Here is a 24,384-nt window from a genome sequence, read left to right as displayed (position 1 = left end):
CTACAGTTCTCTATCCCTCTAGTAAACAACAGAGGGAGGGAGTCATAGACTATGACTCACTATACTCACAAATATGGAAATCTCCACCAAAGCCTTATCTCATGCCTGCCTCTGGTACTTAGAAGGAAGCACTCATAAGGAGCAAGTTGACAGGTGACGAAAACAGAGAACCAGCCACTAGGGAGTGAGACACAAGAAGGATGACATATAATGTTCCAAGCACAGGGCTTTGTACACAGGAGATACTCAATGGATGGAAATTAATATTACTATTTCCAGTCCTTGGTCAGAAAGAACCACATGGTCCTGTTTCCACGGGTCTACCTTCATGACAGGTGGGATTTATATTTCAGGCTGCCAGATGCAAAGCTCCCCCTTTGAAGTTCGTCGCTTGTAGTTAGAAATGGGTGAACTCAGTGCAGCCACGATAGAAACGTCCTTGCCCAACCTGTTACTCTATAGTACCTCTTAGATGTCATTTGTATATTTGGAAATGCAGAAATATTATCATCCTGGGAAGTATTAATACGGATCCAAATTCTGTAAAACCACTCCATCCTATTCCTCATCCATAGGTATTATTACCTAAGTGGTTTCCAGTTCAGAGCCAGTCTGTTACAAGTCAACAGAACATTATCTATTGAACATCAAAGTTGTTACTGAGAACATTTGTACTTCCCATTCACATTTGTTTTGATGATCAATAGCTCACTCTTTGTACAATTAAGCCAAATATGTCAGCGCGCTATTCAAAATGTGACCTTTGACTCAAATGGCCTTCCACTCAAAAAGCTGTGAAAGTCTGATTAGCTTTCTGAGATATTGTAAATTTTATTTGTAATATGAATGTCATTCACTGTGCTTTGGGCGCACAAACTTGCATTCGGTAACAACTCTTTAGATGTGGGGAAATACCACGCATCCTTCACTTCACGAGAGTCTACCACGCGGCCTTGTTTTCTTGGTTATCATTTAATTCAGCTTGACTTCTTCCTCAAACTCCTCAAAAGACATTTCTTCCTCTTTAAAGGAATTTCCAAATCCCCTGTCTCCTCTTAGGAGATTATTTTTGATGCTATCACTGGCTGATGTTCTTAATATGAGACAATGTCACTTGAATTCCTACTGATCATTTAATCCTATTAGACAATTAGTGTAATACACTGGGTGAATCTATTACAGTTAAATAGCAAGAAAGAACAATTGGTGTTGGTGATCATTTGTGTAGGCTAGCCTAGTCATTTGCTTGTTGCTTATTAACATGAAAGTCTGACATTTGTTAGGGCAATTTGAAAGAAAAGAATCTAGTTGTATTATTTAACTTATTTCATGAATCTTGAATTCCAATACAGAGCAGGTTTTGTTAACAGTATCCTGTCTTGTAATCAACTCATACCATTTTGATTAAGCCAACATGATTATCCTTAACCACAGAAATACAAACATTCAGATTCACAGATTTTCTGATTGTTGTTCTTTGTTAAAGATATTAGCTGCTGTTTGGTTACAAGAAGACCATATTTAGATTTGCTCAGTTGCTGTGATTGGAAATATTCTATGGTTATAAATATTGGCAGGATATGTGATAGCACTTAGTCTAGACAAAATGAAGAACATTGGGATTCGCAGGGTGCTAAAAAAATATTTTTTCAGTCATTTTTGTGCAATAAAGATAAATAACCACTCGATTTGTTGAGTCTCACTCAGCCTTGAAATGGATGAACTTTTTAAAAGGCCTGTGGTAATACTGACTGGCTAACTCAGGGAACACTTTCAACCCTCTTCTCTCTGCTACCTCATGCAGTAGAGGCTGGGAAGTAACACACTGACTTTCCCAGCATGCCTTGCACCTAAGATTAGCTTTATGATCTGGTTCTCACTGATGACATGTAACGTGAAGTCTATGGTGGGGGGCGGTGATTCTGAAGGAATTTTTACTTTTCCTTGCACTTTGTGTCTCAAATGTAGCTGGGATGCCTAAGTGGTGGGAATTAATTTGCAACCAGAAGTGACAAGCATGAGGACCAAAAAACAGGGTTTTGGATAGAATTGTTGAGCTGCTGCTTCTCTTTTATGTCTGCCTTCCTCCAGACTTTTAATTATAGAAGATGATTCAATGACTTTATTCCTTAAGTCATGGCTAGTCAGTTCTGTTGTTGTTACTTGCTGCCAGGAGCAGCTTGTTCGGATAGGTCTCCACCAGTTTGAGGAGATAAGTCTACAATTATGTGAAGACCAAGTCAGTTCTCTGCCAGAAACAGAGTCCAAATTTACTTCCTTGAGAGTAATCTAAACCAGCACTTTCCAGCAGAACTTTGTATGATGATGGAAAAACAGGCCATATAGAATATGTGGCCACTGAGTACTTAAAATGTGGCTAGTGCAATTGAGGAACTGAATTTTTAATTTTATGTAGTTTTCATGAATTTAAATTGAACCTGAAATAACTACATGTGACTATTGGCTATCATGTCAAACAGTACAGATCTAAAGAATTGCTAGTCTATAAAAAAATACGCAGATTACTATAGCTCTCTCTCGAAAATTCAGCCTCTAACTTTATATATGTTATTGTACAAGCCCAAGAATACCTCATTATGGAAGAATGATGACTCAGTGGGGCTTTACGTAGTGCCATGTTTGAAGGTTGCTGAACAATATTTAACTTGCACATTAGCTAACTACACAGAACTGACACATTTAAGCATTTTACACCGACAACTAACTGTACTAAAGGATGTCTTTCCGGAATAATACTCGCATTCAGACTCCATTCATCCAGCTGTTTGTTAAGACTTTTCTATTCCCAATTACAACAGAAAAGAATAATAATGGTGTGCCAGTCTCATTAAGCTGTGAGGGTGTGATAACTCTCTGAGATAAACTGTAAATTATAGTTGGGAGAAGGCAGCTGAGTAAGCTAGAAAACCAGCCGCAGAACATACCAACATGGCTCTAGGAGTGGTGAGATACTGAGAGTTGGCAGCTAAAGGTACTCCAGGGAAAGGGCAGGAGCCGTGCATACTGATTATACCAGCAACCAGAAAGTTGTAGCGCTGTCGTGCCCTAGAGGATGGTATTCAGTACTGTCTACTACACCCAAATGTGATTTGAAAAAATGATTCTCTCATGCCTTGATGTTTTGTGTAAAACTAAATAATCAGCATGCTTACATTTCACAGCTATTTTTTAGAGCCCAAAGAACAACTAATTTTGCAAGTGTCTACGGTGGCCCAGAGCTGTTAAAGTTATCACGTCTTCTATCTCCTGACAAGGATCACCGACGCAGACAGCTACGCTATTACCAGTTACCTCCTGGCTGCTGGAAACAGGTTAGCAAAATCCCTTTGTGTTAGAAACCTGAGTTCCTTCAACATGGGCTCATGTAAAATTTTAGGACAGAGATGACAAACCAAAGGTATCTCTGAGAAAGGACTACCTATAATCAGGGTTCTAACAGAAATGATGAAGAAAATGAGGAGGCGATTTTGGCAAGCCGTATATACTTAATCTATTTAGTTCTATGTGTAAAACATATCCAATTTAAAAAATATTCAATATAAGAAAGCTACCACTCCACACTTCTAACCAATAATAGTGCTTCCTGAGACAATTACAGAAATTGGATCAATTCAATGTTGATTTTTTCCGCAGAGAGAAATTATTTACACTCAGTATCATTTTCATTTCATATTGACAAGGACTCACTTATCAGTTGGCATTGCGTTCCTTTGCAAATACCTATGTTTTCTTCATAGGTTCTGCTTTGACCCACTTATTTTATGTAGCTTCCAATGCCTAAGAAGATAAAGGTAATCATGCATGAGAAGTTAAGACCCAGTCCTTGTAGAGGTGGGCATAAGACATGACCTTTAGGAACACACCGTGTCTGAAATAAGGTCGCATGTAGAAAACATCTCAGTTAAAGGCATATTGAGACATGAATTTTTACCTATGGTATGGCTCTGAAATGCAGAATCTGCAACTGTATCTTCTTCATCCTCTTGCAAGTGTTCATTTGCCTCTTTTATCTGCAGTAACAAGGAAACACTGTGAGTTCCTATGTGTTATATTAAATCGATTTTGTAATCCTTAGACTATTGGTACATTCTATAACAAACATGTGGGTGTGTATGTGTGAGTGTGTGTGTATATATATACACATATATTTTCTTCACTCCATTTTCCCCTACTCTATCACTTGGCTTTATTACAAGTTTTAATTATAAGAGCATATTTTCAGAAATATAACCCCAGCTCTGAAAGCAAGTTACAGGGTACCTGATTCTACATAAGATTTTTGAGATAACAGCTATAGTTCTTTTTAATACTTAATAAAGTCAGTAACACAGAGCTGCTGGGAAAAATTAAAGTCTAAGGAAACATAATTCTTCCAGCGACAATGACTCCACCACATTATTTTAATGAGAATAAAGAAATACACTTAGATCTGTTGACCTTTTCCTAGAGTATAACTCTCTAAGAAAATGTTATTTTGCTGTTGTTCTTTCCAGAATGAAATGTGAGGTGACTTTGATGTGTGCTCAGTGAACTAGAAGGGTGATACATTTACCTAGATTTGTTTCAGGTCAAAAACATCCCCCTGGGGCTTCCCTGGTGGCGCAGTGGTTGAGAATCTGCCTGCTAATGCAGGGGACACGGGTTCGAGCCCTGGTCTGGGAAGATCCCACATGCCACGGAGCAGCTGGGCCCGTGAGCCACAACTACTGAGCCTGCGCGTCTGGAGCCTGTGCCCCGCAACGGGAGGGGCCGCGATAGTGAAAGGCCCGCACACCGCGATGAAGAGCGGTCCCCACACCGCGATGAAGAGTGGCCCCCACTTGCCGCAACTAGAGAAAGCCCTCGCACGAACCGAAGACCCAGCACAGCCAAAAATAAATAAATAAATAAATAAAAAATAAAAGTAGCTATAAAAACATCCCCCTTACATTTCAGCTGGGATATCCAGAGGCTGAATGCTGGAGTACCAAATGGAACTCGAGCAAGAACCTAATAAAGTCACAGCATTTTACAAATGAGAATTCTGAGATCCAGCAAGTTTCCTTAAACAGATGTAAATGCCAACACTAAACCCAGGCCCCCTACTTCCCAATCGAGTAGCAGTAGTAATAACAATATCATGAATAATATCAATAATAATAAAAACAGCCAACACTTAACTACTATGCAGCAGGAGCTATTTAAGCTCCTCACACCTATGCTCTCATAACCTTGCAATGCTGGGAGGTAAGTGCTATTGTTAGCTCCATTTTGGACATAAGGGGCCTTGAAGAAACAGACAAGATAAGCAATTGTCCAAGTGGTGGAACCAGGATTCAAACACAGCAAATCTGGTTTCAGAGTTGTGTTCATTTGGTGGAACTTTGTTATTCTCAAATTTCCATGGGACTATGCCAGTGTAGACTTGGCCACAAGGTCAAGACAGCTTATGGTCCTTGGCAGAATGACCCTAAATAGCTCTTTGAAAATACATCCCAGCCAGTCACCTGGGCGGCCAACGATAATAATGAACTGTGCGATGAACGCAGTGGGGGGACATTAGAGGTTGTCAGTGGATTTGCTCGGGGGCTCAAGTTGAATGCCAAGAAACCATTATTTTATACTTACAATATAGAAAGTCACATGCTTGTAAACTGACCTTGAGCTAGACTTAGCTTTCTACTTTTTAACCTCTTATTTTTCATAACTAATGGAATCAGACCAATTATTTACATTTCATGACCATGGTTCCAATATCAGAATGTAATTGGTGCCTAATCCGTACACACTGATAGCCAGGAGATGGAACACTCAGGAGTATGGCAACGACTGTCTGAACCCTAAAAGGAGAGGGTGTTAAGGGCTGAATACCCAGAGGCCATGCTTCATCACCCTCTTTCCCCATCAGCTGTCTGCTGTCAGCACTGCCTTGTTTGTTAGTACCTCCAGAGGAAGTAAGTTAGGGAATGGGGGAAGAAGGGCAACATCAACCAGCTCTATTTCTAGTATTTATGGATGGCAGAGAGGAGAATCTCTGTGCGCATCATCAAGACTAACGAGTTACTTATTTGCCTTCCAAAGTTCACCTAGCTCAGTGACCTCTTTGTGACAAAGCTACCGAGAAACCCAAAAGGAAGGAGACCCAAACACCTTAATTTCCACTAAGGATCCAACGGAACTTTCTATCCTCATTTACAGAAACATCAAGAAAATCTGTATTTTCAGCCCGTTCCAACACCTAAGACAGGGTGCTCCATATTTTCCCACACCTGTTAGGTAAAATAGTATTTCCTTTGGGTTTTTCTAAATCAACCAATTTTAAACTTGAAGGGGTGCCATGCTAACCTGCTGGAAAGTGGGTGAATCATCATCTCCATCAGCCTATGAAATTCTGAACAAAAGAATCCAATGATTACAATAAGGTTCTCATCTTGGAGATAAAGGAGAAGAGGCTTAGAGAGGGTTAGTGATCTGTTCAAGGTTATAAAAGGATTTCAGTTTTAGAGTGGGCACTCCTGACCCCTATTCATTGCTGTAATTTAATTTTTCAGTGTGCCATATTGCCACCGTCATCCTTTCCAGACCTTCCCAAGAACTACTGTATCTCTCTTAGTGTCTAGCAATTAGATAGGTAGGCAGTATTCCAAATATACATAAACTATATTTTTATTTAAGAGTAGCAAAGAAGTTTTCTGTTTGTGTGTGTTAGTGCCCTGCTTCTCTTTCCTACTTGTTCCTACGCCTTCGGTGGAACTTAATCACCACCTCTGTCCAAGTATCATATTTAAGAAGGAAAATGAAAACCATCTTGAGGCCCTACCTGTCAGCTCCTTGTCAGAACTTTTCTAGGGCTTTAAGTGCTTAACAGCAAATGCTAAACGTGGCCTCTTGGGTATTTATCAGAGGAACTGGGCTTGTAGACAGGAGTTCTTTCAGCTCCCCTGGGCTAATGACCCCTGAGGAGCGAATGACACATAAGGGGAAATTTTGAATTGGAAAGGGATGGATGAAGAATCAACAAAGGAATGGAAAATGCGGGAGTGCCTTAGAATGGCATACTTGTCAGCTCTAATTATCCATACAAATAGATTTCAACGCAAAGTGGTGAGTAATTAAAAAAATCCATTTCCATATGGAAATGAGGGGCATAATTTATTTTGGCAGCAGATTCCCCTTGCTAATTATATTTCTCATAGGCTGAAATTAAAATTAATTTTCAGTCTTGATCACACAGTGGCTGTGTGTTGGCGAAAGGTTGTGGAACTTTCCTGGGGGCAAGGGTCTGCCAGCTCCAGATGAAGAATTTGCCAAAGCGAATTCTTCACGTGGCAAAGCACTTCACAGATGGGAATGGTCACAAAACCGAGAAGTTTGGCTCAGCAAACAATGGTGGTTAGAGATTCAGAATTTCTTCAGCCATTGCTCTACCAGGAACAGATACAAATCAATGTCAGTAATGTCCCATTTGGTAAGAAGTAGCAGGTGACTCTCGTGCGCAATGATGTGGGTTATTTTTGGTTTCAGTTTGCTGCCAGTACTTTGGGCACCTTCTAATGGTGCACCTCCAACTCTTGCCCATCTTTTGAGCTCTGCAGTTGTAGTCAAGAGCTGTACTAAATACCAGTCTCTAACAGGTAACCATTAAATGCCACTGTACCCATTATATTCTATTAACCTCTCCCATTAGAAAAGGCTGGGAGGAACGTGCTTACAAAGGACACAGGAGGAAAAAGGGAGAAAATAATTCATTGCTGACAAATATATATACATAACTGCAGAATAAAACCCCATATTTGGGGGCACCCTTCATTTGGAATTCTGTGTATATTTCTTCTCTGAATCATCCTAACAAGAACTGCATCCCAAGAAAAGAACATTTTGATGTTAAAGCTCATTGAAAGGGAAAAGAACTTAATGAATCTCTGTGAGAGGAGAGAAGTGATCTTTGGAGGGAAAACTCCTGGAAGGCATTACCTTTAGAAAAGACAGTCATTTAGAAAACTCTGCAGGAGGAGGGCAAGATAGGCATGCTTCTTATTAGCATCCAAATAGCATTTAGAACAGAATTGTTCAATTAAAGATGTTGAAATTACAAAATTTTGCAGAACTTAATAAGATGATAACAATTTGTATAATTATTGTACTATTTTATGCTACTTCATCACCACAGCACAATTTTAATGGGATTGTATTTGATACTTTTTTATTAGCATATGTGATTTTTTCAGACTATGTGACACTGGGTGAAGAGGATACTCATAATTTAAATTAAAATACCCATATTAAAATGGCCATCTCTTTCCAGTTATATGATCTCATTAATTTCATTAATGATTTTTATTTTGTCCAGTGACAGTTCAATAGGAGCTGGGAGCTGTTCCTTTGAGACTTCTCATTTCAGAAAATTATCTAAATCCACAGGAAGGAAGGACTTACAACATGTAGGAAGGAGTGTGCATTTCTTTCTGACTTATTTACTTAATACTGATGCAATCTTTTCTGGGGATGCCTTTTTCCCCTCTTATAATGATTTTGTATAATTTAAGTAAAAGTGCAAAGTTAACATGGCCCTTGTCTAAATTACGCAAAAGTTAGAGCTAAGTGGTCTGTAAATGACAGCATAAATGGGGACATAAGCCTCTAATTAAGGCTCTGAAAAGAGAAAAATATTTAATTCAGTAAAGCATTAACGAGACTTTTATACATATGGTAGAATGCATCTAGCAGTCTTGAAAATGGATATGCAGTCACCAGTGAACTAAGTCGAGGTGTGCTACATACATGGACTTGATATATGTATGGAAATAATTTTTCTATTATATTACCACAGATAAAAATAATTAAAATGCCTTAGGACCCTCATAACTACATATAGTCTTAGTTTGTTAAGGGCAAAGGATGCTGGTATATTATGGTATAAGATTTTTTGGTTTTTTTTGGCTGCACCTTGCGGCACGCGGGATCTTAGTTCCCTCACGGGGGATCGAACCCGCGCCCCCTGCAGTGGAAGCGCAGAGTCTTAACCACTGGACCGCCAGGGAAGTCCCTGGTATAAGATTTTTGAAGAGTGATTTTATTCAGGAAAAAAGTGTGATATGTAATGCATTATGTGCAGCTATTGTTTTCACCCAAAATAACTACTGTGGGAAGAATTCTCTGCAACACGCTTTAAAAGAAGCAGATAGCAAATTTACCTTGAGCTCCAGTAGGGGAAAATTCCCTTAAACTCTTGATTTTAAAAGGTTCATGGGTAGTCACATCAATGTGCTATGGTATAAGAATGTATCTCATTTTGCATCTAATTTCCTTTCTATATAGGCTGATAACATATAATGAATAGGTTTTCACTGCTATTCTTTTACTAGTCCCCAAGGGGACTATGGCTAATGTCCTTTCTTCTGAAATTAGTAATTTTAGTCCAATCCCCATTGACGATTATAGAGGTGAAAAAAAATTGCATTTTACCTTTGAAAGAATGACTAGCTGTTCAACTATCTAGGTTAATAATACTCCTCTATATGGAAAGCTTCCCAGCCTGACTAATTTCCTCTTGCAGCTAACTAGAAAATTAGCTTATCCCTATGGATTATGTATATCTGGTGGTTAGGGAATCCTTGTACTTCACAGAGAACAATAAGAGTGTTTCTTGCAGATATTCTGGAAGGACCAAAGGAAACATTATTACACTGTAAAAGACTGCAAATGAGAGAAGAAAAGCAAGGCAAATTACTTTAGCATTAGGAAGTACTAAGAAAGTAAAAATGAAATTGTAAAAGCTAAACAGTTTTTTTTTCTTTTTGGTATTTCTGTACAGTGAAGATATACCCCAAGCTGTCAGCACCATATTAAATGGGGCATAGTTAAATTGAGTGCCTCTGATAAGGGGCTCTGCCAGGCTATCAAAGTTTTAGATCAGTTGGATTGAATTTCTGGCATACTGCACATTTCCACACGTTTATTCTCTCTCTTTCCTTTCAGTGACACTACAAAGGCAGCCTTAGACACACTTATAATTTGTGATTTTATAATGCAAGGGACATCTATGTTTTCAGGAAGGCATGATACCATGGAAGCCAAGAGCAAGAAGGGGAAAAGAAAAAAAAAAGCTTTTGCAAAGAACATAGTTTGCATATGATTTCAGAGGGTTTGGAAAAGAAAAAAAAAAGACCTTATAGCGCTTTAGAGTCAAGAGCTGTTTGGAAAAAAAAAAAGCATTTAAGTGTACATCTGTCTCAAATTAAAGTGAAACTCTAAGGAACCCTAAACATCAATAATAATTAAAAACTAATAATGCCAATCACGATTACTTCTAAAATCTCCCCTACTCTTGAACCACCCCAGAAAAAAATGAGTAATTGCTTCATGTTTCAGGTTTTCCCTAGGAAAATGGTAGCACATAGTATATTTTATAATCTCTTTTATTAGAGCACAAAAATATATGGATACAGGAATTCTGAAAAGATATTGTTTTTTGCTCGAGTGCTTTAAAATTTACATAAAGGAACAATGAATATCACCAGACCAGTGATGCAAGAACAGAAAGAATATAAGGAAAGGAAGTTCAATTTAAGGTAATTTTAAAGCAAAAATATTATTTGAAACTGGCATATCCTGGGGAAATATAAAAATGCCTTTTATTCATTTTTTTAAAGGAAATTACCCCCTGAGTTCTGGACCTCATAATTAAAACACTAAATGATAGGGAGTCAAGTTCCAAAAAGGATAACTTTCTTTTTTTTTTTCTCTTACATGTATTTTATTTTTTATTTTTATTTATTTAATTTTTAACATCTTTATTGGTGTATAATTGCTTTACAATGGTGTGTTAGTTTCTGCTTTATAACAAAGTGAATCAGCTATACATATACATATACATATATCCCCATGTCTCCTCCCTCTTGCGTCTCCCTCCCACCCTCCCTATCCCACCCCTCTAGGCTGTCACAAAGCACCGAGCTGATCTCCCTGTGCTATGTGGCTGCTTCCCACTAACTATCTATTTCACATTTGGTAGTGTATATATGTCCATGCCACTCTCTCACTTCGTCCCAGCTTACCCTTCCCCGTCCCCGTATCCTCAAGTCCATTCTCTACGTCTGCGTCTTTATTCCTGTCCTGCCCCTAGGTTCTTCAGAACCTTTTTTTTTTTTTTTTTTTTTAAGATTCCATATATATGTGTTAGCATATGGTATTTGTTTTTCTCTTTCTGACTTCCTTTACTCTGTATGACAGACTCTAGGTCCATCCACCTCACTACAAATAACTCAATTTCGTTTCTTTTTATGGCCGAGTAATATTCCATTGTACATATATGCCACATCTTCTTTATCCATTTATCCGTCGATGGACACTTAGGTTGCTTCCATCTTACATGTATTTTAAATGATGAAAAGTTGTCCATGACAGTTACAGAAAATGGATGGAGTTACCTTTTTTTTAAGTTCTATTTATGTATATCTGTGTGTAAATCTGTGTGTGTACACACACACACTTTTTAACAAGAGTTAAATTAAACTCCCCACAAAAACTCATATATGGGAAATGTTTAGTGGGCGTCCTCACTTATGGGAAAGCTCAACAAGATTTGGGAAGAGTCATAGGACATTCATATTAAAATAGGAAGTATAGGCTGTCTTCAAATGGCTCAAATCTATGTAAATCCAGGATGGAAGTCATGCAATTCTGAGACATCTAATCAGGAGCGTTAGTTTTAAGTTCTTTTCCATTCTGGGAAGCTCTTTCAAATGCTTTCTGCTCTCAACTTCTCTTGGGAGACCTAGCTCTCAATCCTTAAGGGTGAGCACAAAGCATGCATATTTGGAATTTTAACGTGTCCTCTTTATGAGATCCAGATTCTAGTGACTGGCTTCCTCTTTGGTTCTAATATTTAAACTCTAAAATTCTATCAGCATTAATCTCAGTTGAATCAAACTATACTAATCTGCCCAAACCATCCTTTTTCCTCTCCTCTAAAGTATTACTAAAATACAAGCAAACAGCTAGTATACTTTTTAGATGTTTGAGGATAGAAGATCATCTAGTCCAGTAAAAAGAAAAGTATAAACCAAGGAAAGTACTGCCGTCGCCTTAAAAACTGGTACCCAAAGAGGATCAAAGATCAAAAATAATACCAAAAGCCTCAATATCTGCAAATCTCTATTTCTACCCCGCATTCTCCAAAACAATGTAGAAACTGTACTATTTCACAGGAAAAAGCACCCCTTGATCACTTCCCCGAGACGGTTTCCACATCAGCGATTTTGCACTTAAATTTCCAAAATCCAGCCTGATCCTCTGCAGATAACAATACTTTTATGAGCTGAAATAATGTGCAAATTCTGCCGTTAGTGTTGGAAATCACTCATTCCCGATTCACGGGGGCGGTGATGAACGGGTCTGGATTCCTGACATAACTAAGGAACTTGCAGCATCAGCCAAGCTTCTCACCCCAGCTTGCTGGAAACCCAAACAGCAGACTGTCTCCATCTTTTAGAAGCCGATGGCATTCCCGCCCAAGACCCCCGTGCCATTCTGCTGCCCCTGTGCTTTGTGACCATGTCGATGGCCTGGAGTCACACCAGGAGGTAGTTTCGGAGCTCATTCCAGAGCTGGAATCTCTCTGTCCAGATTCACAATGGAACCAACAGATCAAGCAATCTTTTGTACAACCCAAGGTCCAGCTGTCTACCTTATCACGATCGAGGTGTCTGAGGAATTAGGAATTCTTTGTTAGGCAGCACGTCTATTGCAAACAGAGGAGAAAACCCTTCAGGGCAGCTGGTCAAGCCAAGAAGGAAAGGAACTTCACGGGAGTGATGAAGGCGGTTCTTGACTGGATGGAGCTTTTCTCAAAGCGATGGGTGGATTTTGAAGGCCTCAGATGTTTTCTGGTTCGTTTGTCCTGAAGCAATTCCTCCTCCTGTTGTACTGGAAATAGCTGGCCGCTCCCAGGGTCCAGGGTCACCACCACCACGGACACGATAGGAGACACGAGTTTTGCTATCACGTTGCCTTGTGGGTTGCCGAACGAGGGATAGCTGTCTCCGCCCAGCATGTTTCCGTGGCCGTCATGATGGGGGTGGTAGCTGCCGCCGCCTCCTGCGGGCGGCCTGGGTCCGGGCGGGTAGCAGCCGTCCTCGAGGTCCCTGTCGCTCAGGAAACCTGGGCAGCCTACAGCAGCCCTGATGTGCAGCCTGTGTGGCGGACCATGCTAGCTCCGGGGCTAGCGCCCAGGCCCAGGACAGCCTTGATGTCCCTGCTGGGAGCATGGGGCACAGCTCCAGGCTCTGTCCCCTCTCCCTGCCCTGCAGCATCCAGGCCTGGTTCCAGGGATAAGTTTCTTAAGTCTTAACACCTTCTGTCTTAGGTAGGGTAAGTCGGTATTTACAACTTTAGGAAAAATGCTTAAATCAAATCATCAAAATAGCCAATGTTCTCCTAAATTGCTCTGCACTTTTATTTTTTTATAATCGTTTTCGTTCCTTTTTGCGTTGCTGGAAATGATGGAAAGCACCATCAGGACAAATTCCCAGCACAAGGGTATAATTTGAAGATGACACGCACGGCATCATTTGCCTGCACTGTGATTATACCACCCTTCTGAGAATAGAACTACAAAAGCGGCGTGGGTGGAGGGAGCCAGGCCCATTCCAGTCTGACTGCCGTCACTCCGCTACCGTGCCACCAAGATTTCCCTCTTTTTTCTCTTTGGCTTTAACTTTCCCTTTCCCCCGTCATCTCTTGCCTATATATTTTCATCAGCAAAGGGCAGACAGAACCCAACTACCCCATCTCAGAACCTGACACTTCATAACCAGGATGGTAAAAGACTTACCAGGGAGCCTTTCGGTATTTCCATATCTGCTTTGGTTTTGATGTTCTTCTTGTGGGTTCCTTGAGTGCCGAGAGAGCTGCCGGTGACACAAGAGCCCTGGGAGCTGCCCTTTAACACACTCCTGCAGGAAACATTATTTGATCCACTTTCAGTCTGTTGAGCTGCTTTCTTATCAACTCTGCAGGTAGAAAGTGATTCCTCTGATCAATTACATTGCTCTTCTTCAATCACTCTACTTTTCCCAATCCTTTAATGTTTAAAGTAACCTCCATGTGTCTCTTTGTCTTTAAACCCTTGAGTGATAAGTGTGTCTCACTGGCCTTGGTCAAATCTTCATCTGCTATTCCAGTAGTGTGTCAATTTAGATTTGATAATAATTTATTTTTATTTTTATGACTGCTTGTGAGATGGCGGTGGGGGGGGGGGTTGGTGAGGGAATAAAGTAAAAACCACTGGGGAATGATTGCTAAATATACTTCTGGCTTAAGATCAGCAGGATCTGTAACTACCTCTGGAAAGTTTCTAAGTTTGCTCGGTACAGTCAGTGGGATCAGCATCCTTTAAAAACATATGTGTAGTTTTCTTCCATTTCATGCCATGTGGGTACGTTCATGATTTCTACCGTAGGCTGAATTTCCACCAACCTTGATGAAACTTACCATTCTTTAATTTCAAAGACCATTGGTTTGGTTACCAAAGTAACGTGGACTAAATCACCATTTTATCGCTAACTTTTATTTCATTGTTTAAGTTCTGGCTAATGTATAAAAGATTGCTACGATGAATTTCTGCTTGTATGAGAAACATGCTTGACTGGTGTTCAGTGTGCAGGAAACAAACAACTCTCCGTGTTGGGGGGTGAGGGGTGGGTGGGGTTCTGCACTGCCCTCTATACTGCCACCCCCTCTGCCAACACGCTACCTGTTCAGAAGTTCCGTCATAAACGTATCTTTCGTTGAACATGGAACAGGGCTGGGTCTATTTCTCGATTCAAACTTCACTTGGTCATAAATGTCTGGCGGTGTTTTCAGGTTATTTCTGTTTTGTAAACCACTGTCCGGACCATCTGCCAGCTCGATGTCCCTGTTAAGTTCATTTTCCATCTCGCATTGTAGCTCAGGCTTCTTTTTCTCTTTTTTTCTCTCTGATTTTAGCTGTTTGTTTCCGAACCCCAAACCTTTTGCATCTTTCTTTTCTGCTTTGGTTTTGGAGACATCCATCTTCCTGCTACTGAGAGCTGGCAGTCTGCTCCTCCGAAAACCGAACCAGCTGGCAAAAGAAGGCCCGGGCCTCGGCTTCGCGTCCACAGAGGTGGACTTTGTTTGCACTTGGCCCTTTTCCACATTTTCCTGAATGCACAACATGACCTTTTCTTCGATTGTGGGTGAGAGGGGGGCTTCTGGGCTCACAACACCGGTCCTGGTTGTAGACGTGTCTGGATACCTTCCAGAAGTTTCTAGCTTGGAGGTCCTGCTGGTTTCAAAATTGCTGGGATGCCGTGTCCTCCCCGGACTCTGCGGGGCTCCTGGGCCGTCTTTTGGGGTGGATGGGCACCTGCCGTGGTCGCTGCCTGCTTCCTCTGGTGCAGTCACCCTGGCGCCTTCTCCCTGGGCATAGGCCTGCTGCTCTTCTGTTCCAGGTGGGGCGAGGGGCCCTTCGGATTTTGGAAGGATCCTCAAAGGCAACTTGCTTGGACTCCCGTGCTGGCTGCCGGAGCTGCCTGTACTCCCCAGGGAGCCCTGCCTGGAGGAAGGATGCCCCAGGGGCCTCCCAGCACCGGGGAGACCGTCAGACACGGGGGCAGACGCGGTCTTGCTGGGAGAGCCTTCCGTGGAGGAACTCTGCCGGGTGAGGGAGTTGCCCCTCTCAGCAGTGTTGGTAATAATCTGAGTCCGGACTTTGCCTGGCCCTTCCATGGAGGCCGTGGGGGGCTTGTCCCCTGACTGAGCGCTGAAACTCTGGCTGCGGGCTTTGGCTCCGTTCATGCCTAGAGCTGGTTTTAGGAGTGGTTTGTTGGAGGAGAGGGATCTCTTCACAGACTTGTTTTCTACCGCATCTTTTCCATCAGCCCCAGGCGTGCTATTTTCCAATGACTCTGGCGTTGCTGTTTCCAGGGGAAGCCCTTCGGCCAAACTCTCTTGTGCTCGTAAACCCAGTGGAGACACATTTCTTTCACCTCCTGTGGCCTCAAGGCTGCTTGCGTTCCTGGAGGTCCCTGGCTTATCCTTGCTCACAGCCGTGGAACTTTTCGAGGCTTCGTTTAGGCTGTCTTTTTCATGTTTCCCTGGCACTGTAGAACTTTTCCTGAGCAACTGGGGAGACTTCATGAAGACTTTGAGCCCAACGGGGAGGCGAGTTTTCAGTCCTCTCTCATGAGGGTTTTGACAACCATGCGGGGTGTTATGGCTTTTGGAGGGTGCTGATGATGAGGGGCTGTTAACCTGAGATGATGGTGACTCATTTACCCCTAAGAAGGAAGGCTTGGGGGATGTGGGGACACTGTCATTCAACTGCCCTTTTCTTGCTGGAGACACACCCTTGGAAGACGGTATTTCCAGTGGCTCATGGGTAGAAGGACAATTCTTGGGAGTCCGTAACCCTATGTCCGTTTGTGTGGTCCCAAGTGTTTGGTGAGGTGGGGTTTTGGGGACACTTCTCTTTGGAGAGACCTTTGGGGGCCCTGGGGCCATCCCAGCAAACGAGCTGGAGGGGCTGTGAGCAGGGCATCTGGTTTGGATTGCTGCTTCTGCGGAGGGCGGAGGGGGAGTGAAGACTGGCTTTTTGAAGGTCACAGAAGGTTTCTTCCCCTGCACTTCTGTCACGGTCTGATTAAAATAAATAATAGGAGCAGAGGATCCTTTCAGAGGGGGGGATTTCAATACTGTCCTTGCTGCCTCACTGGGGACCCCGCTTTCTGGCTTGGCCCATGAAGGTGGCGACAGATAGTCGTAACCGGGCCTGGCGAGTAGGGAGACCGACCTGCCTGGAGGGGACGGCAGGGAGGGCGACCTCAGCCCGGCCTCTGGCCCCGGGTCACAGTGTTTATCCCTCGTGGGGGGCTCCCCATCGTCACTCGGCTCGGCGGGGGGCCTTGGCAGCAGCTGTGACGCTGGCATCTGACTCCTGGAGTACTGGACCCAATCCCTTCTGCTGAACATTTTGGAGCCGTGAGGGAGCTGGGTGGAGGGTTTTGGAATGTGTGAATCTGGCGGTAAAGCAAAGAGGGGCTCTGGGCCTTCAGGCTTTTTGAACCGTGAGAGTTTCCCTGGAGCTGGTGATCTCTCAGGAGTCACTGGGCCAGTTGAGGGGACCGTGAGGGAGGCTTCAGGCTCCATTATCCTTGATTTCTGAGGTGAAGACTTGCCCCTGGTAGGTATTTTTGTCAGACTTTTCTTCTGATAGATGCCCGTGGCCACAGAGGACCTCGAATGACTCTGGCATGACGTAGCGCGTGTTGGCTTGGTCAGTCTTTGTCGCTGAGGGTTTTGCGTCACTGTCCTGGGGTGGAAGGACTCAGTGGGTGTCACGGCAACGTCATCTGCTTCTCCTCTTGGAATGTTTCTCTCAGTTTCCTCTTCAGATCTCTTTAAGAAAGGATAGTCTCTAGCAGCAGCCCCTGGCTGTAAATGAGCAATTCCCTGAGGTAAGAGTTCAGTGTGCTCTGTCTGGGACCCAGCAGGGGCCTGATGGATGGAAATCTCCTTCCTGGTGACAGTGACAAGGCCAGTCTGGTGAGAGCTGAACTCAATGGGCTCGCCATCTTCTGCGTCAAATATGACAGTAATACATTCTTCTGAGGAAGTCCGTTTTACAACCCTCTGCTGCTTAATGAAACTAAACGTCTTTGGCCTGCTCTCGAAGTGGACGGGCGCTTGTTCTTCTTCCTCCTCAGGAGACCCACGCTGAGATCTTCCAAACCCCACGCGGACGTCCAGGTTCTCCATGGACTCGTCGGCGTCCACAGTCAAAGACACGTCTGACGGGCTCTTCTCGTCACTGCTCTCTATGTGCAGCTCATCCAGCGTTTCGGTGTCGTCGGTGTCTGAGAGCTGAAGACTGAGAGGCAGGCAGCCCTGGCTGTGTGGGTCCCTCTCTCTCTGCACCTGAGGTCCCCGCGCACTCGGGTACAGCTTCCGCTCCAAGGGACAGTCGCTAGCACAGCTGGTCAGCTTCTCAGGCCTTTCCCAGGGGGAGACCGAGGAAGTGATTTCTGAACGGTGTTTGCCGTTCAGCTCCCAGCCAAAGAGACTGTCGGAAACACTGTGGGTTAATTTACAACCGTGCAGCCTGCAGCCCTGATGCGGAACTGCCTGGAGCGAGGCTAAGGAGGAAGGGTCCTCTTCGGCATCGTCGTGAGAATCTGTGTCATAAACAAATGCCTTGTGGGGCTCCTTGCAGGGGCTCCCCGTGCCCGTGGGTTTGCAGGGGGCATATTCCTTGAGGCTGCTACTTTTAATGCCTGGAGAATAGATTCCTTCATTGGAGTTCATGCAATCTTTATAACCCCATTTGGTTATCACTGATGGGGGTTCAAGTAACACTTTTCGCTTCTGGAGCTTTCTGAGTCCTTCCAAGATGTGGCTTTCCTTGATGCGAGTCGGAGGTAGTTCATCTGTGGGACTAGCAAAGCCACTCGGGAGTGAAGAGTCAATACTTAACCTTTTGTCCCAGTTTTGTGATGACTGCTAGGAAAGAAAAGGAGATATGAGAAATGATTGAGCTCTGTGGATCACCAGTTTATAAAAGGAAAAGGCCATCATTAAACGGAATTCGTTCTAGTGGTTGATAAATATTCATATATAAATGCAGTTATTCATTAATTAATTCAAACTAATTCATTAACTATGCAGCGAATCTCTACTTTGCCAGGTCCTGAGCTAAGTAGCATATGATCTAGATAAGTAGAAGATAAGGACCCTGCCTTCAAGGAGCATGCAACTCCCAGGAGGAGTTGAGCTCAAGTAACCATAAGTCAAGGGATCGTATGAGACATACAGGGGTAGTAGGTACTCCAGAATTTCAGAGGAGGGAGACCACATGTCTGTTTGGAAATAAACACAAAAAACATATAAGTTTCCTTTTCTTTTCTTTTCTTTTTTTAAAAATAAACCTAGCCCTAGAAAGATAGATAGGTTTGCCTTAGTTTAAAAGTAGAGGAAATGATTTCCAGGGAGAAGAAATGGGATGGCAAAGACCTAAACTGGAAAAGTATGCTTAAGGAACACTTAGGGAATACCCAGAAGACAATATGGCTCACTGCGCAGTGTATATGGCAGGTAAAGAGGGTAAATGGAAAAGTGAGTTGGTCCCTGCCTTTACGGTCCCTTCCATTCTAATGACTGAAAGTTAGAATGTCATGTGGCTTCATGACTTTACTTGATAGGCAGTGAACATCTGTGAAATGTTTACACAGATAGAGCAGCTGGGCATTTGCTGTTAGAACTCACAGCAATGATTCACCTACTAACTTCAGAAGGTCAATTTCCTGTTCTTCATATTTCTCCAAATACCAGTGTTAGTTCTGGAGAAGTGACCAAGAAATGACATAGGAAAAAACATGGCATTTTACTCAGACATTCATATTTATCAAATTACTGCTGGCCAGAAACAGAATGGCAGAGGAGGAAACTTACACTGACCAAGCATTTGCTGTGTACCAGCCCCTGACCCAGTGCTTTGATTTAATTTTCAGAACAATACCATGAGGGAGACATTATCAGTTCTATTTTACTAGGCAGGAAACTGAGATTCAGCAAGATCTGTCCTTTGGAGATCACATAGTTAAGGAAGAGCTGGAGCAAAGGTTGGAACTCTGGTCTCCTGGGTCCTTCCTATGACTCATTTCTGAAGTGGCTGTGTGGAGATCTGAACCCAGGCAATCTGGCTCTAGAGACTGCACCATCAACCTGGATGTGATACTGCTGGAACCAAGCTTAGCCTCTGTTCTACCCTCTATATTAGTCAAAGTCATAATAGAGACCATAGGTTATTCCAACACCCCTCTTTTGAATGGAACTTGCAGAGTTTAATCACAAACTGGCACTCGGGGAAACTGGGAGGCTCTGACCTAATGACTTTTTTTTTTTTTTAAAAGGCTATATAATTAACGATGAAGAATGTCTATGAATGGATCTGGTGGTTTCAGACGTGCACGCTGCACCAGTCTTGGCTAAGAGTACAGCTCCTGTTGGCACCTCCACACTAGCTGCCCTGCTGCTCCAGGACTCTGAACACCCGAGCGCCCATAAGCAGAGGTCAAGTCCATGTCAGAAACTTACCCTGGAATCTCAGCTTTTTAGTAAGCTGTGAGCATCTGCTTACATCTAAAACTTTCTCATAAAAATCATAAAAATCTTGTTTTCAACAATATGTCTTGTTTATTTTTTCTTTATTTGTTATATGTATATTTGGTTTTAAGTCAAATTATATATTCTCTTTGGAAAATTCTCCAGGGTCAGAAGTTGCTGTGGATAGATTCTATTTTGGTGATGCTTCCCCTTCCCCCTCCTCTTCTGCTGTGCCATTAAAAACTCCTTCGGAAATCAGAAGAAATCCCTTCAGTAAGTCTGGGTATTATACACTGACCAGTGAGCAGACTGCCACAGCTTGGGTTTCTAAGAATTTCCACGATCCTGATGTCACGTTCCCAAAAAAGAAGAGAAGCTAGGCAAAAGTACCCTCTTAGAGCTTGAAAAGGGCAGATTTGTTCACGCCATAGAAGATGTGCTCTGTGTCTGCCTACCCACTTCCCTTCTGCCTCCCCGGAGCGGAGCCTGCCCATGTTGTGGTCTGAGTCATCCCAGGGCCCAAGGCTGCAAACCTCCCAGGGCCCTGGCTCCCCACCCTGTGAGATTAGCCACATTCCTCCAACAGTTTTCCACAGGAGGTCATCGTATTTAATAGCCTGAGAAAGGTTGAGGATAATCTTGAAACTTGAAAAAAAGCATGAATCTCCTATCGGGGAGATGGTGGGACGAAGCTGGCATTTCATATTGGCAGCTTCGTTCTTTGCAGGGAAAAGTCAGAAGAGAGTTGCTCTTGGGAGCAGTGCAGCTGGCTGAAAGATGCCGCTGATAAGGTAGGAGCCTGGGTTTAATGTCCACAGTTCTTTCCTATTTCTTGACTAGGCTACAGTTTTACACATTTTTTTTTTAAAAAGGACATTCTTGGTCTTAATGGAAACAAACCCGTCCCAACAACTGGGACTCCTCCAAGTTTTAGGCTGATTGAAGAAGGTCAGTCTAGCAGAATGGTTAAGGTTCTGGAACCAACTGCCCAGCTCCGCTTACTGGCTAGGAGACCTTGGGATGGATATTTAATTTCTCAGCACCTCAGTTTACTTCTCTGTGAAATGGAGGAAATAGGAGAACCTACTTAATAAGCTATCACGAGCATTAAATGAGCTAGTACTTATGAAGAGCTGACAAAGCTGACATGTGGTAAGTACTCAATAATAGGAGCCAGTTTCCTCCATGGAGGGTGGCCAGTGCATTTCATGCAGGCTTCCCTTCTGTTTCTACACAAAACAATATTTTAAAAAAATACTTATGAACTACTAAAGAACCATTGGTCATATATTTGTTATTACATAGGTTAATATTATATTCACATTCAAATTCATATTGTATGAGTTTATTATGTAAGTTAATACTAAATGAGCACCTGGTACATGGTAAGAACTTAAGAAGTTCCTTAAATAATATCAACTTAAAATGTCTTCAGGACTTCTTCCCTGGTGGGGCAGTGGTTAAGAATCGCCTGCCAATGCAGGGGACACGGGTTCGAGCCCTGGTCTGGGAAGATCCCACATGCCGCGGAGCAACTAAGCCTGTGCGCCACAACTACTGAAGCCCGTGCACCTAGAGCCCACGAGCCACAACTACTTAAGCCCATGTGCCTAGAGCCTGTGCTCCGCAACAAGAGAAGCCACCGCAATGAGAAGCCCGCGCACCGCAACGAAGATGTAGCCCCCGCTCGCCGCAACTTGAGAAAACCCGTGAGCAGCAATGAAGACCCAATGCAGCCAAAAATAAATAAATAAACAAACAAATAAAAATAAAATAAAATGTCTTCATAGGACTGGGTCTAGTCTGCTGGATCCCTGAGAATTAGGACTTCTCTCTGGGAGATGTGACAGGCACGCAGGTACTCCACAGCCATTTTGAGATGGGACACTGTTAAATCTCCAGGTGATGGCTAACAGAGTGTGTGTGAAGTGTCTTGAGAACCTTATTTCTCCTCTTTCAGGGAAGAGATGTCCCTAGAATATCGAGGGTTGTTCTAACTGGAAAAATTTCAAGGAAGAAAGAAAAGAAAAGAAAAGAAAAAAGGCTCAGAGAGAGAGAGAGAAAGAGGTGTGAATGAAAAGAGCTGAGCAGGGGGCTCTGGGAGCCAGCAATATTCAGAGACAAAGAGAGGGAACATCCCCCCCCACCATCTCCCCAGTCTGCTAAGGGCCAGGTCCCTAGCAGTCATTATTCAGAACTCCGAACAGCTCCTTAGAAGGAGCAATTTTGATAACACCCCAGGCTCTGCACTTTGCATTGTAAGTCTGAGTCCAAGGGAATAAGCTCTAAATTCAAGCTTGAAATCTTTTTCTGAGTTCTTGTTCAGAGTATGAAAAACCTCCTCCCTCACCCAAATTTTCTGGCAGTTATGGAATTTCCCTGGTTTCTTATGCTTCTGAAGTCATAAACTAAATTTATACAGATGACAGAAAACTGATCTCTAAATATTCGGTTTCAGGGTTTCCATTCTCCTGTACTCTTTGTTTTTCTTTAACGTTAGGAAACTGCAGAAACAGCTATTCCAGATTCTTGGCTTATACCAGTGTGCAAAGATGTTTATTCAAATCATGAAGGAATCTTCAGCTGTGCGAGCCCACTTTGCAGATGGGAGTCATTCCAGCCGTAAGAGTTATTTAAAAATCTGGTAGAGGAACTCCTGGCATCTAAGTAGAGACATGCTCGACTTTCACTGAAGCCATAGCGCTTGTCATCTACCATGGAATTCTCTCTCTCTACTGTGCCACCCTCCAATTTACAGCCATAATATTAGTGTTTTATGAGGCTATTGCACTGATTAAAGGTCAATATAATACATGCTATTTTTGAGCAGTAAACGCCTACAAAGCTAATGATACTTCCAAAACTTTCGGCCATTTATTCGGAGAGAATGCGCCGCTCTCCCTATTCTCTAGAAGAAAATCTCTTCTTCGAGTTCTCAGGGATGCTCAGTCTGGAATGACCTGGCACATGGCCAAGTTCACTCTCTTTGCGGAGGACATTAACAAGTCTCTCTGAGCATCACAGCCATGATGGCCATAAAACTAACTGAAAATGTCTTAGTCGGTCTGAAGCATGGTCAGTTCCATTAGGCCAGGGTTCCAGTTCCAACTCGATATAAATCTGGGAACTCAGTGGGCTCCACCAAAGCACAGAAGGGAAATGTCTTTCTCTCCCAAACTCCCTCCCATGATGGCCTCGTCATCTGAGGTTGAATCATCATTCCACTTCTCACTGGCTGTGTGACTTCTAGCAAGGAACTTAACCTTCTGGAGCCAATTTCGTCTTCTATGTAATGGGGAGAATCATATTTCCCTCTTTTGGTTTTGTGAGGCGTAAATGAACAAGAAATCAGCAAATGGTCATTTCCTTCTTCGCCTCCCTCCCACCTTCCGCCTTCCTACCGGAAGGGGCTTCTTTTCTGGTTCTCTCTGATGCTGCAGTGGCCTGAAAGGAGCCTTACCCTTTTCCTGAGGTTCTTCCCATCATGCCACGTGTAGGAGGAGCCGCTGGAGTATTCGCTGCAGGTGCTCGAGAGAGACAGCTCGCTGCTGCTACAGCTGCTTCGAGGACAGAGATGACCACGGATAGCAACCCCCATGCCAGGGCGTTTCAAAGCAGGGGCTCCTGATTTTGTGTTCAGCTGGCATTCCTAAAAAAAGCAGGACAGCTCTGACCTAGGACTTCGCTTAGGGGGAGAGGAAATACCAACTCAACATCATAATGAGGTAGGAGCGAATACAGCACTGTGGTTAGAAACACAGACTTTGGGGTCGACAGACTAGGGGTTCCAATTTGGCTATGACTCTGACTAACATGCCTGGGAAATTATTTAATCTTTTAGAGCTACATTTTCTTTTTAAAAAGTGAATAATAATAATACCGCGTACCGTTTAGGGTCACTGCAAGGACCAAGTGAGTTTCTAGATGAGAAGCATACAGCATAGGATCTGGCCTAAGCAGGTGCTCAATTATTATGAGCTGCCATCATCATTAGGCAGAAATATGACACTGGTAGTTTCCCATTTTATCCGGTCATACTGGTTAAAGAATCAGATCAATATCAAGACATGACTTTAACGCTACAAAAGGAAGAAGACAGAGCAGCATCTTTGGCTTAAGGGTTCAAGAGCATGGGCCCCGGACTGGAGTCTAGCAACCTGGCTCTCAGGCTACAAGTGCCACCAGATATGAGATATTGAGAAAGAAAGCATTTAACTTCCATGGATCTTATTGTCTTCTGGTGTAGGGTGGGGCAGTTCTACC

General features: G+C 43.0%; 2 protein-coding genes across 6 annotated transcripts in view; both read right to left on the bottom strand.

Annotated features, from left to right (window-relative positions):
* Window positions 1-24,384, bottom strand: part of NCKAP5 (NCK associated protein 5) — a 1,059,956-nt gene that overhangs the window by 85,052 nt on the left and 950,520 nt on the right. For 3 of the 5 annotated variants that reach the window (XM_059927623.1, XM_059927624.1, XM_059927625.1), the window contains exons 12-15: window positions 23,582-23,770; window positions 14,756-18,519; window positions 13,835-14,012; window positions 3,953-4,031 (exon numbers count right to left, since the gene is read on the bottom strand). In XM_059927623.1, the coding sequence (XP_059783606.1) occupies window positions 3,953-4,031; window positions 13,835-14,012; window positions 14,756-18,519; window positions 23,582-23,770 (4,210 nt within the window). The remainder of the gene's footprint in view (window positions 1-3,952; window positions 4,032-13,834; window positions 14,013-14,755; window positions 18,520-23,581; window positions 23,771-24,384) is intronic. The other 2 variants (XM_059927626.1, XM_059927627.1) reach the window with 2 other exon arrangements.
* Window positions 12,877-13,568, bottom strand: XG (Xg glycoprotein (Xg blood group)). Its single transcript, XM_059927074.1, is given in 3 exon segments — window positions 12,877-12,954; window positions 12,956-13,193; window positions 13,564-13,568. Coding segments are annotated over 3 exon segments (321 nt in total).

This window comes from Balaenoptera ricei, chromosome 7 (genome assembly GCF_028023285.1).
Source record: "Balaenoptera ricei isolate mBalRic1 chromosome 7, mBalRic1.hap2, whole genome shotgun sequence".
Taxonomy (NCBI): domain Eukaryota; kingdom Metazoa; phylum Chordata; class Mammalia; order Artiodactyla; family Balaenopteridae; genus Balaenoptera; species Balaenoptera ricei.
This window is presented reverse-complemented; position numbering and strand designations above follow the sequence as displayed.